The sequence below is a fragment of the Xenopus laevis genome, chromosome 3L (genome assembly GCF_017654675.1).
Source record: "Xenopus laevis strain J_2021 chromosome 3L, Xenopus_laevis_v10.1, whole genome shotgun sequence".
In the NCBI taxonomy this organism is placed as follows: domain Eukaryota; kingdom Metazoa; phylum Chordata; class Amphibia; order Anura; family Pipidae; genus Xenopus; species Xenopus laevis.
The window spans coordinates 140,018,180-140,040,946 of record NC_054375.1 but is presented as its reverse complement, the minus strand read 5'-3'; the positions used below and the strand labels follow the sequence as shown (position 1 = coordinate 140,040,946).

General features: G+C 41.9%; 1 protein-coding gene across 1 annotated transcript in view; it reads right to left on the bottom strand.

Moving 5' to 3' along the window:
* Positions 1-21,458, bottom strand: part of LOC108710333 (RING finger protein 112) — a 50,917-nt gene extending 29,459 nt beyond the window's left edge. Inside the window, exons 1-3 of the mRNA XM_041585608.1 lie at positions 21,097-21,458; positions 2,642-2,837; positions 1,117-1,329 (exon numbers count right to left, since the gene is read on the bottom strand). Coding sequence (XP_041441542.1) covers positions 1,117-1,329; positions 2,642-2,837; positions 21,097-21,353 — 666 coding nt within the window. The 5' untranslated portion in view covers positions 21,354-21,458. The remainder of the gene's footprint in view (positions 1-1,116; positions 1,330-2,641; positions 2,838-21,096) is intronic.
* Positions 21,459-22,767: the final 1,309 nt, after the last annotated feature.

Sequence of the window (22,767 nt, the reverse complement as noted above, 5' to 3'; positions counted from 1 at the left end):
TTTGGCCTTGAAATCAGACGTATGTCATTTTGTGGCGCGGTGCTTTGGAAATTTGGTAGTTTACTACTTAGAGATTTTGATTTCTACAAGTGAGAAATCTCCATAAAACTATATATATTTGGTATTGGAGTGTTCAGGAGACATAGACCTTTCCAAATCTGCTGTGTTCTCGTACATAAAATAAATGATGTTTCTGATATATGTGATTGTTCTTCGTGAAACATGATTTTTTTCATTTTATTAGACACTAAGAAGCCTATATCTTTTTACTGAAGTGGAATTACACCAAAATTCTAACATATTTTGAAAAGAAATAATATTGTGTTCCTGGGTAACCTAAAAGACCCCCCCCCAGGAAAGGCCCTTAAAGTGAAAGTACAAAACGTCTAAAAACTGTCGCACTGTTCACATTTAGGACAAATCGGCTGGCAGAGAAAGGGTTAAACATACAATACATCGCTCCCAGCATACTCAAACCATTGATAAAATGTTGGTGTATACTGTTAAATAAATTGGATTGGATTAGCAACCATCCAGATGTGTGTACTGATTGTATAAAAAAGCACCACAGAATCTTCATCACCTGACACAGGATTACCTCACTGATTTTCAGTGCCCTCTAGGCTCAGTTATAAATTTGAGGATGCCAGCAACTCTGCAGGATCATATAAATGATAACTTTTAGTATGTTATAGAATGGCCAATTCTAAGCAACTTTTCAATTGGTCTTCATTATTTATTTTTTATGTTTTTTTTAATTATTTGCCTTCTACTTCTGACACATTCCAGCTTTCAAATGGGGGTCACTGACCCCACTTAAAAAACAAATGGTCTGTAAGGCTACAAATGTATTGTTATTGCTACGTTTTATTACTCATCTTAATATTCAGGCCTCTCCCATTCATATTCCAGTCTCTTATTCAAACCAGTGCATGGTTGCTAGGGTGATTTGGACCCTAGCAACCAGATTGCTGAAATTGTAAACTGGAGAGCAGCTGAATAAAAAAACTAAACAACTAAAAAAACACAAATAATAAAAAATGAAAACCAATTGAAAATTGTCTCAGAATATCACAAGTTAACTCAAAGGTGAACAACCCCTTTAACCTGTCTCACCTGGTTTCGTAGGGCACGTATGATGTAGTTCATCAGGAAAGATTTGCCTGTGCGCTTTTCCCCAACCACACACAGCAGATAGACTGGAATATCTCTGATGGTCTCACTCATGAAATAGTTCTCCACCACAGCCATGTTTAACTTGATATTACCAGCATGATCTGCAAAGAGCAGCGGTGACTCCCATATACATGGCAAGGGAAATGAACAGTCCTGGAGGAGAAACAATAATATAATGCGGTGCCATATTTCAAGGTCAGTTTTAGAATAGGACACAGGGGGTATTTAGCTTGGACCCCCAGCAGCAAAGGGGCCCGGTAATGAAATAAAATATGGTTAGATTGTTAGATGCTTGCCACAGATACATGAGGCACATCCAAAGTGTGGCTCTCAGGCTATACCTGAATTAGAGTTCCCAGTAACCTGCCAGCAGCCTTAATAGTGAAAGTGTTGGATAAGTTCTCATCACAATATAAAATCTCCTAATAATTTCTAATAATCACTGCCTGACTTGTGTGAATTGAAACATACCCAATGGAAGTTGCAGGATTTATTACACATAACCTTATACACACTGAATCCTGCAGTAATAAGTAATATGAGGGCGCCCTTATTTACGAATTCTATTGAAGATATGAAGACTGTATGAACTCTTCATATATTTTACACAAAAGGTAATGTTTTCGCCCTAAAAAAAGGCAATCTGCGTGTGCACTTAGCACCATATTGAGCCTTTATGATAAGTTCTCCTTGTGCTTGCCATCTGGTACTCCCTTTCCACAGCATACAAGCAGGTTAACTGGTTTCTGATAAAACTGACCATAGTTTGTGTGAGTGAGATCTTAGATTGTAAACCCACTGGGGCAGGGACTAATCTGAATGATGTATAATCTATAAACTGCACAATGTATAAATAAAGAATAGTGATCATAACAGTCATTCATTTTTATAACATTGCTCTTAGGCACAAATGCAAACTGTATATTTTGATGATAGCCTACCATTTGCCTTATTTGTGGAACTCAGTTATGGCAATTAAATATGAAACACTCTTTCTCTATATATCAAGAGGTAAAAAAAAAGGTAGCTATACACTACAAATCACCATCTAAAAAATGAATTAATCTGTCCCTTGGTGCCCTCTGTACAGTTGCTTTTGACTACAACTATCATTAAATCAATGTTACATTATTCTTTTTCCCCTCTAGCCAAAACTTCAGTTTGTTCATTTTAAAGGGGATGTTTAACTTCGGACAACTCTCTAAGAACAGCTCTGGTCATTAAGAACCTTTCCAATTTTTTCCAATAAATAATTTTTCAAGATCACTTCCATTTAAGCTGTGCTTTGCTGATTAGTTAGTTTCTGAGATTCTCTATTAGCAAGAGTGTTATCGGCTGAAGAGCAAACCGGAGAAGAAGAAAAGAAGAGAAGCCTCAGAAGAAAAGGCTAAATAAACACAACATAACTAAAAGCTTGTTTTATGGTATCACTTTAAGTTTTCATTCTACATGTAAGCTCACTTACAGTATTTGTATAAGACCCTTGCATCAGGCAGATTGGACAGATGAATATAGATGTCTTGTGGCCACGCCAGTGTTGTGAGTGGCAGGTGCTACAGAAGGTATGTCCACAGGTATTAGTTTTTGGATCAACTGCTTCCTCAAAGCACACACAGCATTTCAGCTGGTGATGGTGTTCTTCGTACAATGGCTGCACATCACTTTGGGGTTATATAAATATAATTCCAGTGAGAACAAAAGTAAAAGCAAGATCAAATACCAACTTTCTTACAAAAACCTAGCAATAGCCCTGTAGATTTTCTAATGCTCTGATTGACATCAGGTTACCCTTTAATGGAATAATGTGATTAACCCATAACTACCAGCAGTAGGCCACCAGTATGAATGTAAGTATTTTCATTCTGACAGAATTCTGATTGGCTTCCACTGGATTATTTCAGAAAAGGGATAGAATATATAACTAGAGATGTCGCGAACTGTTCGCCGGCGAACTTGTTCGCGTGAACATCGGGTGTTCGCGCTCGCCGGAAGTTCGCGAACGTCGCGCGACGTTCGCCATTTTGGGTTCGCCATTGTTGGCGCTTTTTTTTTGCCCTCTCACCCCAGACCAGCAGGTACATGGCAGCCAATCAGGAAGCTCTCCCCTGGACCACCCCCTTCCCTATAAAAACCGAAGCCCTGCAGCGTTTTTTCACTCTGCCTGTGTGTGCTGAAGAGATAGTGTAGGGAGAGAGCTGCTGCCTGTTAGTGATTTCAGGGACAGTTGAAAGTTTGCTGGCTAGTAATCGTTTTGATACTGCTCTGTTATTGGAGGGACAGAAGTCTGCAGGGGTTTGAGGGACATTTAAGCTTAGGTAGCTTTGCTGGCTAGTAATCTACCTTCTACTGCAGTGCTCTGTATGTAGCTGCAGTGGGCAGCTGTCCTGCTTCTGATCTCATCTGCTGACTGCTGCAATAACAGTAGTCCTTGTAAGGACTGCTTTTATTTATTTTTTTTGTTGTTTTACTACTACTACTACTACTACTACTATAAGAGCCCAGTGCTATTAGTCTAGCAGTGTTGGGGAGTGGGACTGGTGTGCTAATCTGCTGCTCCTAGTAGTTCAGCAGCACCAACTTTAATTTTTTTTTTTAATATTCATTTTTTTTTATTTTACTTTTTTTTATTTTACTACCGCTGTAGTAGTGTATAAGTTGACCTTTTAGGCATTATTTGCCCTGTAGGCATTATTTGCCACACTGTTTTCTTCAACCCGCCATCGAGCTGTGTGACCTTGTTCACATTCTGTCTAAATATCCATAATATACCGGTCTCCAGAAAAAACACCGGAGTCACTTTTTCAAGCAGCCATAATATATTTTACGTAATCCGTATCCACCGCTGTAGTAGTGTATACGTTGGCCTTGTAGGCATTATTTGCACACTGTTTTCTTCAACCCGCCATCGAGCTGTGTGACCTTGTTCACATTCTGTCTAAATATCCATAATATTACCGTCTCCAGAAAAAACACCGGAGTCACTTTTTTCAAGGCAGCCATAATATATTTTACGTAATCCGTATCCACCGCTGTAGTAGTGTATACGTTGGCCTTGTAGGCATTATTTGCACACTGTTTTCTTCAACCCGCCATCGAGCTGTGTGACCTTGTTCACATTCTGTCTAAATATCCATAATATTACCGTCTCCAGAAAAAACACCGGAGTCACTTTTTTCAAGCAGCATTCATATTTTTACGTAATCCGTATCCACCGCTGTAGTAGTGTATACGTTGGCCTTGTAGGCATTATTTGCACACTGTTTTCTTCAACCCGCCATCGAGCTGTGTGACCTTGTTCACATTCTGTCTAAATATCCATAATATTACCGTCTCCAGAAAAAACACCGGAGTCACTTTTTTCAAGCAGCATTCATATATTTTACGTAATCCGTATCCACCGCTGTAGTAGTGTATACGTTGGCCTTGTAGGCATTATTTGCACACTGTTTTCTTCAACCCGCCATCGAGCTGTGTGACCTTGTTCACATTCTGTCTAAATATCCATAATATTACCGTCTCCAGAAAAAACACCGGAGTCACTTTTTTCAAGCAGCATTCATATATTTTACGTAATCCGTATCCACCGCTGTAGTAGTGTATACGTTGGCCTTGTAGGCATTATTTGCACACTGTTTTCTTCAACCCGCCATCGAGCTGTGTGAGCTTGTTCACATTTTGTCTAAATATTGATAATATTATCGTCTCTAGAAAAACCACTTGAGTTACTTTTTTTCAAGCAGCATTCATATATTTTACGTAATCCGTATCCACCGCTGTAGTAGTGTATACGTTGGCCTTGTAGGCATTATTTGCACACTGTTTTCTTCAACCCGCCATCGAGCTGTGTGAGCTTGTTCACATTTTGTCTAAATATTGATAATATTATCGTCTCTAGAAAAACCACTTGAGTTACTTTTTTCAAGCAGCATTCATATATTTTACGTAATCCGTATCCACCGCTGTAGTAGTGTATACGTTGACCTTGTAGGCATTATTTGCACACTGTTTTCTTCAACCCGCCATCGAGCTGTGTGAGCTTGTTCACATTTGTCTAAATATTGATAATATTATCGTCTCTAGAAAAACCACTTGAGTTACTTTTTTTCAAGCAGCATTCATATATTTTACGTAATCCGTATCCACCGCTGTAGTAGTGTATACGTTGACCTTGTAGGCATTATTTGCACACTGTTTTCTTCAACCCGCCATCGAGCTGTGTGAGCTTGTTCACATTTTGTCTAAATATTGATAATATTATCGTCTCTAGAAAAACCACTTGAGTTACTTTTTTTCAAGCAGCATTCATATATTTTACGTAATCCGTATCCACCGCTGTAGTAGTGTATACGTTGACCTTGTAGGCATTATTTGCACACTGTTTTCTTCAACCCGCCATCGAGCTGTGTGAGCTTGTTCACATTTTGTCTAAATATTGATAATATTATCGTCTCTAGAAAAACCACTTGAGTTACTTTTTTTCAAGCAGCATTCATATATTTTACGTAATCCGTATCCACCGCTGTAGTAGTGTATACGTTGACCTTGTAGGCATTATTTGCACAGTGTTTTCTTCAACCCGCCATCTAGCTGTGTGTATTATCGTTTCCAGAAAAACCAACTGAGTTTTGTTGTTGTTGTTGTTTTTTTAAAAATAATGCCAGGCAAAGGCAGGCCGCCACGCAGAGGCCGTGCTAGGGGCCGTGCTGCTATGCAATCCTGTGGCCCTAGCAAATTGCCCAGTTTTAAAAAGCCAATGACCCTGAACTCCCAAAATGCTGAAGAGGTAGTTGACTGGCTTACACAGCACACCCCATCCTCTACCGTTTCTAACTTTACCACAACATCCTCCTCATCCTCCACTGCTATGGCCACCCCACGTAACACTTCCTCCACCACCGGTGCCCCTTCTTCACTGGGGTCAGAGGAGTTATTTTCCAATGAGTTTCTTGAACTGAGTAATGCGCAACCATTATTGCCAGAAGAAGATGAAGGAGATGAGGACCTTACACCAGATTTAATTCTGGCAGAGAACACGATAGAGATGGACATAATGAGTGATGAGGAGGAGGTCCCCGCTGCTGCTTCCTTCTGTGATGTGTCAGAAGAAATTGATGCATCTGAGGAGAATGATGATGAGGAGATTGATGTTTTGTGGGTGCCTAGTAGAAGAGAGCAAGAGGAGGGTAGTTCAGATGGAGAGACGGAGAGTCAGAGAGGCAGTAGGAGAATAAGACTTAGAAGAAGCAGGGAGGACAGCCCGCAGGGATCAGTAGGGCAACAACATGTATCGGCACCTGTGTTCAGCCGGCCAACGCACCCGCCATTGCCGCCAATACCCGCCAACTCCGCCAACTTCTACTGTTACCGCCAGATCGCACACTTCCAAAAAGTCAGCAGTGTGGGATTTTTTTAATGTGTGTGCCTCTGACAAAAGCATTGTAATTTGCAATGAGTGCAGTCAGAAACTGAGCCTTGGTAAGCCCAACAGCCACATAGGTACAACTTCTATGCGAAGGCACATGAGCGGCAAGCACAAAGCACTTTGGGAGCAACACCTCAAAGGCAACAGGCAAACTAAAAGCCACACTCCTTCTGGTCCAGCATCTTACTGCTCTACCTCTGCTCTCCTTGACCCGTCTGAACCACCCTCCACTCCGCCTTCCACCTTGACCACCTGTTCCCATTCCCAGTCATCTGCCACCAGCCAAGTTTCTGTGAAGGCCATGTTTGAGCGTAAGAAGCCAATGTCTGACTGTCACCCCCTTGCCCGGCGTCTGACAGCTGGCTTGTCTGCACTCTTAGCCCGCCAGCTTTTACCATACCAGCTGGTGGACTCTGAGGCCTTCCGCAAATTTGTAGCAATTGGGACACCGCAGTGGAAGGTACCCAGCCGCAATTTTTTTTCTAAAAAGGGAATACCACACCTGTACCAACATGTGCAGAGCCAAGTTACCGCATCTCTGTCACTTAGTGTTGGGCCAAAGGTCCATATGACTACTGACGCATGGTCCTCCAAGCATGGTCAGGGCAGGTATGTCACCTACACTGCCCACTGGGTGAACTTGGTAATGGCTGGGAAGCAGGGAATGGGTAGCTCAACAACAACAGTGGAGTTGGTGTCACCGCCACGGATTGCACGCGGTTCTGCCACCACCTCTACTCCTCCATCGCTCTCTACCTCGTCTTCTTCTTCTTCTTACTCTGCTGCTGGGTCCTCCTTCTCCTCCTCCACACCTGTGCACCCCCAGCTCCCCCTAGGCTATTCGACGTGCCAGGTACGCCGTTGTCACGCTGTCTTGGGGATGACGTGCCTGGAAAGCAAAAACCATACCGGATCTGTACTCCTGTCATCTCTGCAGTCACAGGCCGATCGGTGGCTGACCCCACACCAACTGCAGATCGGAAAAGTGGTGTGTGACAATGGAAGCAATCTGTTGGCAGCGTTGAGACTAGGCAATTTAACACATGTGCCCTGCATGGCACATGTGTTAAATTTAATAGTCCAACGTTTTGTCTCCAAGTACCCAGGATTCCAGGACGTTCTCACCCAGTCCAGAAAGGTGTCGGCCCATTTCAGACGTTCCTACACAGCCATGGCACGCCTTGCTGACATTCAGCAGCGCTACAACATGCCAGTCAGGCTTTGATTTCTGACAGCCAGACTCGCTGGAATTCAACGCTCCTTATGTTGGAACGTCTGCTGCAACAACAAAGGGCCGTCAACGAGTACCTTTTTGAACTGGGTGGTAGGACTGGATCTGCACAGCTGGGGATTTTTTTCCCCGTTACTGGGTGCTTATGCGCGATGCCTGCAGGCTCATGCGACCTTTTGAAGAGGTGACAAATATGGTCAGTCGCACCGAAGGCACCATCAGCGACCTAATACCCTTCGCTTTATTCCTGGAGCGTGCCGTGCGACGAGTGACAGATGAGGCTGTAGACCAGCGTGACGAGGAGCTGGAAGCGCACGATTTCTGGTCGGAATCACCAGAACGAACCCAGGCACCTGCTGCAACGCAGGGAGAGGTGCCAGAAGTGGAGTCAGAGGAGGAAGGTGGCTTTGTGGAGGAGGAGGAGGAGGACCAACAGGAGCAGGCTTCCCAGGGGGCTAGTGGTGACCTTTTGGGGACCCCTGGTCTTGTACGTGGCTGGGGGGAGGAGACCGTGGATGATGCAGTCCTTGATAATGAGGAAGCGGAGATGGATAGCTCTGCATCCAACCTTGTGAGAATGGGGTCTTTCATGCTGTCATGCCTGTTGAAGGACCCCCGTATCAAGAGGCTTAAGGAGAAGGACCTGTACTGGGTCGCAACGCTACTAGACCCTCGGTACAAGCATAAAGTGTCAGAAATGTTACCAACATACCACAAGTCCGAAAAGATGCGGCATTTACAAACCAGCCTGCAAAACATGTTGTACAATGCTTTTAAGGGTGATGTCACTTCAGGAACTCATCAACATTCCAGGGGCAGAGGTGCCAGTAATCCTGCCACGAGCACACCTGCAAGGACAAAGCCCTTTGGCCAGTCTGTAACGTCAGACATGCAAATGTTTTTCTGTCCAAGGCAGCGCCACAACCCTTCTGGATCCACCCTCAAAGAACGCCTCGACCGGCAGGTAGCGGACTACCTGGCATTAACTGCAGATATCGACACTCTGAGGAGCGATGAACCCCTGGACTACTGGGTGCGCAGGCTTGATCTGTGGCCAGAGCTGTCACAATTTGCCATGAACCTCTTGTCTTGCCCAGCCTCAAGTGTGCTCTCAGAAAGGACCTTCAGTGCAGTAGGAGGGATTGTAACTGAGAAGAGAACTCGCCTAGGTCACAAAAGTGTCGATTACCTGACCTTTATTAAAATGAATGAGGGGTGGATCTCGGAGGGTTACTGCACGCCGGAAGACTTGTTCTGACTTCTATGCAGCTGTCCTTCTCTTCAAGCCTCATGACTCCACACACAGCTGTCCTTTAGCGTCCTCCTCCTCCCTCCGCCACCGTTACAAACTAGGGTGCAAACCCTACTGGTTTAATTTTTTCTGGCCTCTGTGCTTCAGTGGCTGCAACCAAAAAAACTGGGCAAACAATGTCTACAAGGTCAACGTATGGCAAAAAATGACTATTTTCAGCATTTATATGGCATATTTTTCTGGCAACTGTGCTTCAGTGGCTGCAACCAAAAAAATGCATATTTTCTGCATTTATATGGCATAATTTTTCTGGCCTCTGTGCTTCAGTGGCTGCGTCCAAAAAAATGCATATTTTCTGCATTTATATGGCATAATTTTTCTGGCCTCTGTGCTTCAGTGGCTGCAACCAAAAAAATGCATATTTTCTGCATTTATATGGCATAATTTTTCTGGCCTCTGTGCTTCAGTGGCTGCAACCAAAAAAAATTATATTTTCAGCATTTATATGGCATAATTTTTCTGTCAACTGTGCTTCAGTGGCTGCAACCAAAAAAATTTATATTTTCAGCATTTATATGGCATAATTTTTCTGGCCTCTGTGCTTCAGTGGCTGCAACCAAAAAAAATTTATATTTTCAGCATTTATATGGCATAATTTTTCTGGCAACTGTGCTTCAGTGGCTGCGACCAAAAAAATGACTATTTTCAGCATTTATATGGCATATTTTTTCTGGCCTCTGTGCTTCAGTGGCTGCGGCCAAAAAAACTGGGCAAACAATGCCTACAAGGTCAACGACGTTGACCTTGTAGGCATTGTTTGCCCAGTTTTTTTGGCCGCAGCCACTGAAGCACAGAGGCCAGAAAAAATATGCCATATAAATGCTGAAAATAGTCATTTTTTGCCATACGTTGACTCAACGTATATGGCAAAAAATGACTATTTTCAGCATTTATATGGCATATTTTTTCTGGCAACTGTGCTTCAGTGGCTGCGACCAAAAAAATGCATATTTTCTGCATTTATATGGCATAATTTTTCTGGCCTCTGTGCTTCAGTGGCTGCAACCAAAAAAATTTATATTTTCAGCATTTATATGGCATAATTTTTCTGTCAACTGTGCTTCAGTGGCTGCGACCAAAAAAATGCATATTTTCTGCATTTATATGGCATAATTTTTCTGGCCTCTGTGCTTCAGTGGCTGCAACCAAAAAAATTTATATTTTCAGCATTTATATGGCATAATTTTTCTGGCAACTGTGCTTCAGTGGCTGCGTCCAAAAAAACTGGGCAAACAATGTCTACAAGGTCAACGTATGGCGAAAAATGACTATTTTCAGCATTTATATGGCATATTTTTTCTGGCAACTGTGCTTCAGTGGCTGCGTCCAAAAAAACTGGGCAAACAATGCCTACAAGGTCAACGTATGGCAGTTGTTTAAAGAGAACAGTAGATTACTAGCCAGCAAAGCTACCTAAGCTAAAATGTCCCTCAAATCCCTGCAGACTTCTGTCCCTCCAATACAGAGCAGTATCAAGCAGATTACTAGCCAGCAAGCTTACTATCATCTGTCCCTGAAATCACTAACAGCTCTCCCCCTACACTATCTCTTCCAAGCACACACAGGCAGATTTTTCAGATACATTTTTGCCCTTGATCCCCCTCTGGCATGCCACTGTCCAGGTCGTTGCACCCTTTAAACAACTTTAAAATCATTTTTCTGGCCAGAAATGTCTTTTCTAGATGTTAAAGTTCGCCTTCCCATTGAAGTCTATGGGGTTCGCGAACCGTTCGCGAACCGCTCGCATTTTTGCGCAAGTTCGCGAATATGTTCGCGAACTTTTTTTCCGACGTTCGCTACATCCCTATATATAACTGGTTACATTTAGAAAGTCTCCTGTTTCCATGAGATTAAGTACATTTAAAATGTTAATTTTCACACTAGTAACAAAAAATGAAAGTGTTTTAAAGTAAATAAAAAGTGCTGTTTCCCTGTGCTGTTAAACTGTCTTGGTTGCTATAGAAAACACTACTATATAAATAAAACTGATGTGTAGCCATAGGGTTAGCGATTTAAAGGGAAAATGCACAGCTTAAATAGCAGATAAGAGGTGTCGAAAACAGTAGGTTTAGATTTCAGTATAAAACTGGCCATAGATGCAAAGATCCGATCATTCGAATCCTCGAACGATCGGACTTCCCCATCTCCTGACCTGCCACTAACCAGGCCTGGACTGGGAGTCAAATTAGGCCCTGCCATACACAGAGGCCCAAACAGCCTCCTACCAGCCCACTATATGGTAACTTTCTATGGAACCATACAGCAGCCCCTCTGGCATTTGCCAGAACCCACAGATTGCCAGTCCGGGCCTGCCACTAACCATTCAGATCAAATAAAGTAGAAAAGAACAGATCAGCCGATGTTCTGCCCCTGACATCAATTGTATGAAAGTTATGTCCGACTAGAGCTAGTGACAGTCTCCCACTGAAAATCAATCAATCAAACCAATGACAAAATCTGGACCACATTTGCAAATATATTTACCAACAGAATCCATAGTAAATTTGGCCCATAAATTATGCAAGTGTAGGGCCCTATAGGGATACAGGCCCTATAGAGTTAATCTTTTCACCATTTCCTTGGGTTATTGGGTAGAATCCCTGTTACAAAATAACCTTTACAGTGATAGGCTGAGAGATTTGATGACACTGCTCTGACTCACTCCTATATAGTGTGTGCAGGGAGTGGCCTCTTCCTCTTTTGCCTCTGGATGTGATTCCAGCTGGATGTGCTCAGAGGGACTGAGTGCAATAGGCCCAGAAGAAGTCATGTGTCCAAGTCGGGGACCAGGTAACCCCGTGAATGAGGAATAGTTACACTAGGGCAGACTTGTCATAGTCTCTCTAGGAGAGAAAGGCAGAGAGGTGAGAGAGAAAGAGCAGCTGAAGCTCCAACAAGGATTTGCAGTAAGGGAGTAGCTTCCCAGAGGCTCTGTGTGTTGCCTCCAGTCAGGGACCTCAGTGAGGAGGGACTGTAGGGTAGAAGCTGCTTGTCTGACAACTTCCAGGAGGGAAAGGTTGTACTGCATTTGCCTGTGTACTCTCTGTGTGAGCCTGCCTTGTTCTGTGTGAACTCTCAATATGCTGTTTTCCTCAACTCCTGCGTGACTACTGAAACCTGTGCTCATTTGCCCTTAATAATAAACCGTTCCTGATTGTTAAGAACCTCCTTTCGCCCAAGTTGTTTTTGTGTGCACAGTAGCCTGGGGGGGATGTAGTTGCACGACACCATAAAGGGAACACTTCCACTTAGCGGAAGTGCTCTAGTGCTCTAGCTGGTGAATTAACCCCGAGTGGCCCAAATAGGTGTTACACAAGTGTCCTAAGAAGTGCACACCAGAAGTTTGTAAAAAAGCTGGTGCCCCACTGGTGGCAGACATGGCACGTGATCAAAGTACTATTCCTATTCAGAGAGCCACTGCAACTTGTCTAACCTAAACACTGATTAAATATTCAATTTGTACAAAAAAATTGATTGTTCCAACCACAACTTTTCAGGAAATTTTTTTTGAATGCCTACACTATAAACAAATCTAAATGGAAGACCATAGTGTTCAGCCACCCTGTGCTCAAAAACCTTTACTATACAAGAAAACTGAAGATATACTACCCACAAATCCAGAGATGCCTAAATCCACAAAAAGAAATGCAAATGTTGCCCAGAAATACAAACAAAACTATAGATAAATGCGCTGATAGAGGAGCTTTTGAGGTGCCAGTAAAAAAAAAGACTTGTGGCATGAACATTAGAGATGCACATCATCCCATGTATTCATCACGCACCACAAGTTCTATCGTGCACCCCCTCGACCAACCAGCACCTCAGTTTGCTATAGCACCAGCACAATACAAGTGCTATCCATAATACTACAACTGGCCTAAAGCACCATAGCTCAACACAAAAGCTGAATGCATAGACTTAAGAACAAAGCTACATACAATTGTTTTTACTGCTACACTGCACAAAAAAATTGCTCACCCTGTGCCAAATTCTACACCATAAATTAAAGATCACTACTATACAGAAAAAAAACTGCCAACTTTTGCCTCGTCAAACTTTTTTTTATTACCAATATCTATAACCTAGTTATGAGCGAAGTAGGTACCTGCCAAAATGTTAAATCTCAATGGGGGGCTTGAATCTGAAAAACCCTGCACAAAATACAAAAAAAGGCACATCATTATGCCAGCACACCTAACCGGTTATTACTAGCGTGTGCATAAAAACCTAGAGCGTGAAATGTTAGCTCTCAATGGGGGGCTTGAACCTGAAAAAACACTGCACAAAATACAAAAAATACACATCATTTTGCCAGGACACCTAACCAGTTATTGCTAGCGTGTGCATAGACACCTAGCGTGTAAAATGTTATATCTCAAAAGGGGCTTGAACTTGAAAAACCACTGCACAATCACAACTTCAAAAAAACACAAAAAAAGCATCACTTTGCCAGCACACCTACTGCTAGCATGTGCATAAAAACAGAGCATGCCAAGTTTACAATACAGATTTACTAAATCCTTTTACCACCAACAAACCCAGAGAGCCCTAACCTACCAAAACAACACAATTCAAGTCCTCTCATAGTGTACCACAGTGTGGTATACCTCAAAACATGGTTGGAAACACAAAGCAGGCTTGCTAGGACACTTGGGACAAAAATATCGCACATCTTTTCGAACACCCCTGGAACGGCAAACCTTACAAGCTCTCTGGGCATATCTTTTATTAGGAGTTGGTGGAATTTGTGCAATGAAATGCTTACCCACCATTCGTGCAACATTGTCATTGCCAGGCATATCCGGAACCTCCTGTACATCACCAAACAAAAGGGCAGGGAGCAGTTGCAGCAAATAATTGTGTAAAGACAATTTTGGGCCTGGAACTGCCGCCTTGTAATCGACATAGGAATTATAAAGGGCCATTTGAATCGTGTAAATTGCTGCTTTTTTGTACCAGGCCCTGGTTTTTCTGGTGGCTTCATAGTAAGTTTGAATTTGGTCTGTTTTATCGACGCCACCCATATGCTTACTATATTCTTTACAACAGAGTGGCTTTGATTTTGCGGGCCTGCCATGTTTGTGTTGGACAAATACACTACACTCTCATTGTGGATTGTAGTAAGCATACAAACGTTTTTGGTGTCTGCAAATTTTAGCGCCAGGAGCTCATCGCTTCTAAGAGCATGTACTCCACGTTTTAATTTCTTTTGCACCAGTTCCTTGGGCAGTCCTTTGCGGTTTTGTCTACCGGTGCCACAGGCTGGGGTGTCCAACCAGTAAAGGGTTCTAATTAAGGGGATGGTCGTGTAAAAGTTATCCACGTATAAGTGGTAATCTTGGCCCAACAGTGGACTTATGAGCTCCCAGACAATTTTACCACTGGCAGTCAAATCAAGGGGACAACCGGGGGGGTGTCCAAATTAGTGTCCTTTCCCTCATAGAACATGAAAGAACTAGTATAGCCCATGCTGCTTTCGCAGAGTTTGTAAAATTTCTTCCCATATTGAGAACGCTTACTAGGGATGTATTGGCGAAATCTTAAGCGCCCTTCGAAAAGCAAAAGGGGCTCGTCCACACAGATATTTTGGGAGTGGGTGTAGACCTCTGCGAAGCGCTGAGACAGGCTATCTATAAGGGGCCTCAATTTGAAAAATACGAAAAAAGGAGCTGGGAGCACTCACCGACCCGACGATGTGTAACTGCTGTGCTGCTACGTGGAGAACGCTCCCGAAGCGTATATCTATCTGCAAACTGTCGTAGTCACGGAGCACCAGCAAATATAAAACATCTATTTATTGGAAATTGTTAAAAAATGACAATAGAGCATGATGAGCCAAATAGCTCCATAGCTTTGACGCGTTTCGTGGACAAACCACTTCCTCAAAAAGCTAAATTGTAACTACCTCTGGTAACATTTAAAACCACAAGAACCACACCCCTTGTAAAAACATTAACCCTATCATGGATAAACCACATGATGGACTCTCAGAACAAAAGGAAGTGTGCCACTATCGTGTATAATACATAGAATAATGAAATAATTATACAAATAATGCCATTAAATAATGTTACATGTTCATATCATGAATTACATATATGTGGCTTACAGAATATCAAACATATCAAAAAATATATATAACAATCTATTAAAATCTAAATAAATTCATAATATCTATAATTAATTAAATAAGCGGGACAAAACACTAAAGAAGAAAATCTAGAAAATCAGGAAAAAATCTTCAAAGAGCGAAGAAAAAATGTTTTCAAAATATTTTTCAAAAAATTCAAAAAATCAAAAAATTCAAATATATTAATTAATCATAACGGACATGCATTCATGATTAACACCCATAATTTATATATAAATTAGATCAATCCATAATAATTAATAGAAATATATAAAGTACAATCAATAATTCAATAGAAGCAAGTCAATTCCCAATCCTGATTAAGTCCTCCATTAGTATTAATTGTCTTTAATTCAAAAATCCAAAAAGCCTCTAACCTTAACAACGCCTTATCCCTGTCTCCTCCTCTGATATTAGTTTTGGGACTGTCAATAATCTGAAATGTTAAGTGTGATACCCCTTCATGACATTCTATGGCGTGTTTAGAGATAGCAGATTTTCTATCACCTCTGTTAGCAGCTGACAGGTGTTCCAAAAATCTGATCCCTGCACAACGTGTGGTCTTACCCACGTATTGTGCACCGCATGTACAAGTGGCAAGATAAACAATGCCCTTAGAACAGCAATTGTTATATTGTTTGATTAGATAATCTTTTTTTAGTGATGGTACTACGGAACGTCTTGGATAAATTGAGTAATGTACACGATTTGCATCAATTTGAAAAGCCTGTCGTGACCAGGCTCATTAGGGGGAACAACCGCTGCATTGTCGCTAAAATAAAGAAACCGCAGTAAAATTTGGTAATGGTTTCTTGGCATAACGGCTGAAAAAAGAGGCATTGTAGTGGAATCCCAGTATGAAGCGAAGGTGTTGCGTTCTACGAGTCCCATTGCCAATGTGAGCGCCAGGAATCTTTTGATTTCATTTACAGTAGTGGGATACCACGCCTGGGCTCTTGAATACCCTGGTAAAGGGTAGCTGGCAAGATACTGCTCAGCGTATAAATTTGTATAATGGACCATGTCCTGTAGGATGGCCTCTGTAATAAAAAGATTGAAGAAATCTATGATTTGAAAGTTAGTGGTGTCCACCTTGATGCCCGCGACTGCAGTGAATGTGGGAATTTCAGGGGGGCATAATTACAGGGAGGCCCCCACACAGGCACTCCAACTGCTGCATCATCACTACCCTCACCCTCTTCTACCTCCATGGGTGCATCTGGCACACTGCCACCAGCCTCTGCCTCTGCTTCTTCAGCAGTAAGTGTGCCACCACTACTAGCCTCTGCACTAATAGTGCTGCTATCACCAACCTCTGATTCCTCACTAGAGTCATTAGATGGGACATACTCAGAATCGGAATTGCTAAATTCCTCTGAGCTGGAGTCCTCGCAATACCTAGCCACTTCCGCAGCTGTATAAAACTGTTTGGCCATTGTGCCAGAAATTTACAGACATCTGCAAAGCTATGAATCAATAGGCAAGTCAAACAAATAACAAAAAAAAGCTAATACAAACAACCAGAAGAAAAAAAAGCAAGCCAGCAAGATGACTGAGAGCCAAGATAATATAAACAACCAGAAGAAAAAAAACACAAGGCAGCAAGATATGACCAATAGTTAACTCCTGCTAATACAAACAACCAGAAGGAAAAAAACCTTGAGCTTGAACTAATGAACCCTTATGGAACGCTATGGAATAAAGATATGGCACAGCTTACAATCAACCCAATCCCTGACTTTATGGAACAATCACCTATCAAACAGAATCAGACCACTAAATGTTGTCACAGCAAAGGGAACTTTCTTTTAGGGGAACTAAACAAGCAATAAAGAACAGTGCAAAGAAAACACTTGAAAAAATCACTAAAATGCAATAACACTACTCAAAAAAATAAAAGAACAGTGATTACATTTAAATCAGTGGTCAAGGGTCCTAGATTCACTGGTGTCCTACAAAGGGAACCTTTTTGGGGAACTAAGCAAGCATTAAAAACAATGTAAGGGAAAACGGAATAAAAGCAACAATATGCAGTAAAAACAGCTAAAGCAATAAAAAAGGGTATTGGAGTGAAATCGGTGGTCAGAACTATAGATCCACCAGTGTCACTGCAAACGGAAAGTTTTCTGGGGAACTAAACTAGCAGCAAAGAACAATGCAAAGGGTAAACGCAATAAAACCACCAAAATCAATAAAATGAACAGTTGTTTGGGTGAAATCGGTGGTCAGAACTACAGATCCACCAGTATAACTGCAAAGGGAAACTTTTCTAGGAAACTAAACCAGCAGTAAAGAACAATATAAAGAATAAACGTAATAAAATCACTAAAAGCAATAAAATGAAGTTATTGGAGTGAAATCGGTGGTCAGAAATCTAGATCCACCAGCGTCACTGCAAACAGAACTTTTTTACAGATGAGAAGAACAAAACAAGTAATAGCAACAAGCAATAAAAGTGCAATAAAATCACAAACCAATGATGAAAATGGCAAAAAAACTGTAAAAAGCAATCAAATCAGAGCAGAAATAAAGTTTGAGCAACAAATAAAGAAAAACTACTAAAGAAAGCAAAGTAAAAAATAAGTAGAGAAAAAAAGTGAGAAAGTAAGTAAGTGTGAGTGTGTGAGTTTGAGCTTGGCAAAGTTGCCTGTAAGTGTGCTAAAGCCAAAGACAGAAGAAAAAAAAAAGATTTTTTTAGAGAGAAATATGTAAAATAAAGGTTGTAGAGAGGTGCAGTTCAGCTCACAATGTCAAATCCAGGCAATCCAGGCGACCAATCCAGCGATCAAAGCTCAGAAAGGCAGGAGGGGGAACTCCAGCAATCAAAAGTGCGCAGGAGAGAAGGGGTGTCATTTGGGGGGTGTAATTTATAGGGGGAGCAGTGGAAACATCATCAGTGTGTTCCTCGTTATCTCCACTGCTCCCATTGGCTGCCTGAACCGATCGCCTACCGGATCGGTAAGTGTGACTGCCTCTAGGGGGATCTGTGCCTGTGCCGCTTTTTAAGGCGCATCGCTTGCTGCCATGGGGGAAATGCTGCAGAACGTAGAATCTATGTTCTGTGGCATTTCAAGTTACTTTGCCACAGAACGTAGATTCTACGTTCTGTGGCACTTAAAGGGTTAAGAACCACAGAGACTTCTGTTGTTGGAAATAGGCTTTTGGTTACTGCTTACAGATTTTAGCAGGATAATACAACTACTACTACAATTACAATACAACTACTAATACAAGTGCCACCTCACTTGTTTGTCTAGCCAGTATGATGCCGAATCTCCAGGCTTGTAGTATTTATATAAAAATAAAGTATCTTTATTGCTGTGTTCAATGAACAAGGTATTGCATAGATTATAATGCAATTAAATTTAGTAAAATACAGACACAGGGAGACAGAGAGATGTTAAATTCTGCTATCCTAAAATCCTACTGCCTACTTTAAGGAAGACAGTTGGGCTCTCTTATTTACCTTTGGCCTGGGGAAATCACTCCTCCAGAGAGGTGGTTTTTGATGTTTTACAGCACCAACTAGTTTTGAACCCATAAACAATTGCATGCAACCCCCTCCATAAACAATTGCATGCAACCCCCTGTTAATGCAATTTACATATTAACCATATAATTGTGCAACTTGTTTGTATAGTTGACTATGAAGATTTTCATTCATCCAGGTCATGGTATATCTAGTATAAGTAAATCTAAAATCAACTGGACTTGCTGAGTAATCAATGAAGACGTTTCACTACTCATCCGAGCAGCTTCAACTGACTGGTGTGGGAAGTGGCGGCCTTTACAGAACACATTAACTCAGTGGACAATAACATCAAGTTCACAAGGGAAGATGTCCACGAGAACAAACTTGCCTTTTTGGACTGTTTGATATGCTCCAAGAGGGGGGTAACTTGAAGACGGAAGTATACAGGAAACCCACTCATACGGATTAATATCTGTTGTTTGATTCCCACCATCCGCTGGAATACAAACTGGGTGTCATTAGAACTCTGCACCACAGGGCGGAATGTGTGGCAACTGATACAGAGTCCAAAGACAAAGAGCAAAAACATCTCAGAGGAGCTTTGAAAGCGTGTGGCTACCCAGACTGGGCCTTTGTCAAAACAGCAGCAACCAAGGCCAACAGGAACACCAATACAAATAACCGCCCGGAGACACATAGTAGGCGAAACATAGTCATCCCATATGTAGCTGGAGTGTCTGAGAAACTCAGGAGGATTTTTAACAAACACCATGTCCCTGTGTTTTTCAAACCTAGCAACACACTGAGATAAAAACTGGTACACCCAAAGGATCCAACCCCTAAAGAAAAACAAAGCAATGTGGTATACGGAGTCCAGTGTAGCGAGGAATGCACAGATCTATACATTGGGGAGACAAAACAACTGCTCTCCAAGCGAATGGCTCAGCACAGGAGGGAGAACTCTACAGGGCAAAACTCAGCTGTCTTTCTACACCTAAAAGACAAGGGACACTCCTTTGAAGATAGCAAGGTCCAAATCTTGGATAAAGAAGACCGCTGGTTTGAACGAGGCGTGAAAGAGGCGATTCATGTCAAGGTGGAGAAACCATCTCTGAACAGAGGCCGGGGCCTTCGACACCACCTGTCTGCTACATACAATGCTGTTCTAACATCTGTACCCCGGCGGATTCAGAACACTTCACACATCCATTCATGCAACTCTCACAAGTAACACCTGTATCTAGGAGTTGCATGACACATTGGATAATCCTATCACAGTAACTACACAGAATCTACACCTCTGTAAATTTCTTCAGATGTCACCTCTTTGAAGAGTTACAATGTGCCATTGTGATTGGATTAGTGGAAGAGTTTATATGACGAAAACTTCCCACACCAGTCAGTTGAACTGAAGAAGCTGCTCGGATGAGTAGTAAAACGTCTTCATTGATTACTCAGCAAGTCCAGTTGTTTTTTTTAGATATGTTTGTACAGTTGTTTAACATATTCCTTCTGTTACTTAGCAATCTACTCCCTATATTAAAAACGTATAATTTAATGAAGATATAAACTCCCTACTACGTCAACCAGCCCCATGTCACGAGGAAGATAATGCTGCGGTTCTTTTTTATAACTCTACCCAGCAAGAGAAAAAAAAAAAGCAATTTCTTTCACATGTTTTTTTCTTCCTTTGGCCACTAGCATATTTATGAAGTATGGTAAATCATGCACTCCATCCAGTATCAGCAAAGCTAAATAATCTGTTTCTATAGAAACTTGAAAGGCTTGGTTACTAAGTTTTTAATTCCAATTTTCACAGTTTTCTTATTTGACAGTGTAAAATGTAAGTTAAAAAATCTTGAACTTGAATCCAAGGCTGGAACTAGGGGTATGCAGAAGAGGCACCTGCCAAAAATAAGGGGGCAATTGGCAGGTATCAATTAAGCGTCCTCTGGCTACCCCTGGTTTGTGTTTGCTGCCCTCTCTAGCTCTTCCCTCCCTCCTCCCGTCTCCTTCAGTCCCCTCTCTCCCTCCCTCCCCTCCTTTATCCGTGTTATTGCGTGTACGGTCAGACGAGCACAGTGGGTAGCGGGCTGGTTGGCCGGGTTGCCTAGGGTGCCTGGTCGGCTTGGCACAGCCCTGCTATCTATTTGTGATTGTGTTTTTTCGCTATGATTTTCTTGAATAAAGGGGAAAACTAATTTCAATAAATGTACCCCTTAGTCTTACACTATGTAAGAGGTAACATTTAATCCCTACCAGGTACATTCTATGTAAGAGGTCAAATTTAATCCCTACCAGGTACATTCTCTTTTCTAACAAAAACAACTTGGATCCCTCTCACCCATCTTACAAAGGAACTGGGCTGGATTCCTCATGCCTGTTGGATCCTCTCATCTGTTGCCCATGTTGAGACGTGCTTGCATGTTGTGGTCTCCTGAGTTGGGAATCCTCCTGGTGTCTCCCAGATGAGATTCTCTTTCTTACTGGATTCATGCTCCACTCACTGTCTGTCAGTTGCCTTTCCAGAGCAGCACGTGGATTATGTTCATCTTTGTGAACTGACTGGTTTTGTTCTCTTGCTGCTGGATCAAGACTCTGGTGATACATATTTTCAGTGGTACATATAACCTTTCTAAACTCTCCGTCCTACTACTTTTTTCACTCACACAAATGCTCTGCTACTCTCCTATCTCCTTTGCTCTCTGGTTCTTGCTAGATCCTGCCTGCCCTTATATACTGTGCCCTTTTATTTTCTGGTCATGGAATAGAAAGTGAAAGCACTAGCATCATCCATAATAGAAAAAAATCTTTAAAGGGAACCTCCATAAAAAAAACTCTTTTGTAATGCTGTTATGCGATTCTGTGCTTTCTGAACTTTTCTATATTTGTTTATTAAGAATCCCAAGAGAGCCTTACATGCCCAAGGCAAACAGGTAACATGAAATTATGAACTTCCAGTTATTAACAGGACATTTAGTTCTTGTTAGAGAGCACAAAATTGATCTCTACATGAATGTTTTCTTTAAAGGGAAGCAGCAAAGGGTAGTGGGCTGGGGGCATTTGAACTTTTACCACTAGGTGTGATTGATTATTTCCAGAATAACATTTACATTTAACATTAGATATTGCTACAAAAATGTACAGAATTTACTCACCATTTTTGTAAATTATTGGCTCAATTTCACAAGAGGATGCTAAAATGTTTGTCACCCCCCAAGGAAACCAGTCATTACATTTCCCTGGGACGGTGCTCAAGAACTTTACTTATTGCTGAAGATATTCTTCTTCCTAAACCAACTGAAGTTGTCGAATGCCAAGCATATGGAAATGGACAAAGCCAGTCAAACTAGTAGTTGCGCCTGGGTCTCCATACAGCAGACCCCAGGGCTACACTCTGGGGAGTCTGCTGTTAAGTAGTTCTCCTTCCCATCCACTTCTGTGGCTTTAATTCTGCTGTCAGTTGGGCTGATGGCAGTAGCTGAAGTTGGATGCCAGGTCCCCCAATGATATTTGTTTTGCAAGGGGCTCAGTGCAGTTCACTGCACGCACTTTCTTCACAAGATCACTCTATCCCTTCACCTTCCCCACCAGACATTTGTTTGCTCCCATCTGCCAATTTGGCTACTCAACCAACCTTAGTCCCTAAGAAGTGTCCCCCTTCCCCCCTTGTACCCCAGCCTGCTGCCTACCACTAGGTCTGGCCCTTTAAATGGAATTTATTGAATCTCATGTGAAAATGTCATTGCAGGTTCTACAGGCAGAGCTTCTGCATTATATACACTAACTAACATCTATAACTATAACTAACTGAGCATCTAAACATACTTCAGATACACCTCATTGCCCGACTATTAATTTGCAGTTACTACTTTAAATACAGTCTACTGCTCCACCTACTAAAATCCAATTAGATATATCTAACATCTGTTGCACACGGGGATGTATATATTTACAAAGGAGGTGTTGGTAGACTTGTGTGTATGCAACAGGTTGTACACAGTTAGCACATCATATTTTCACA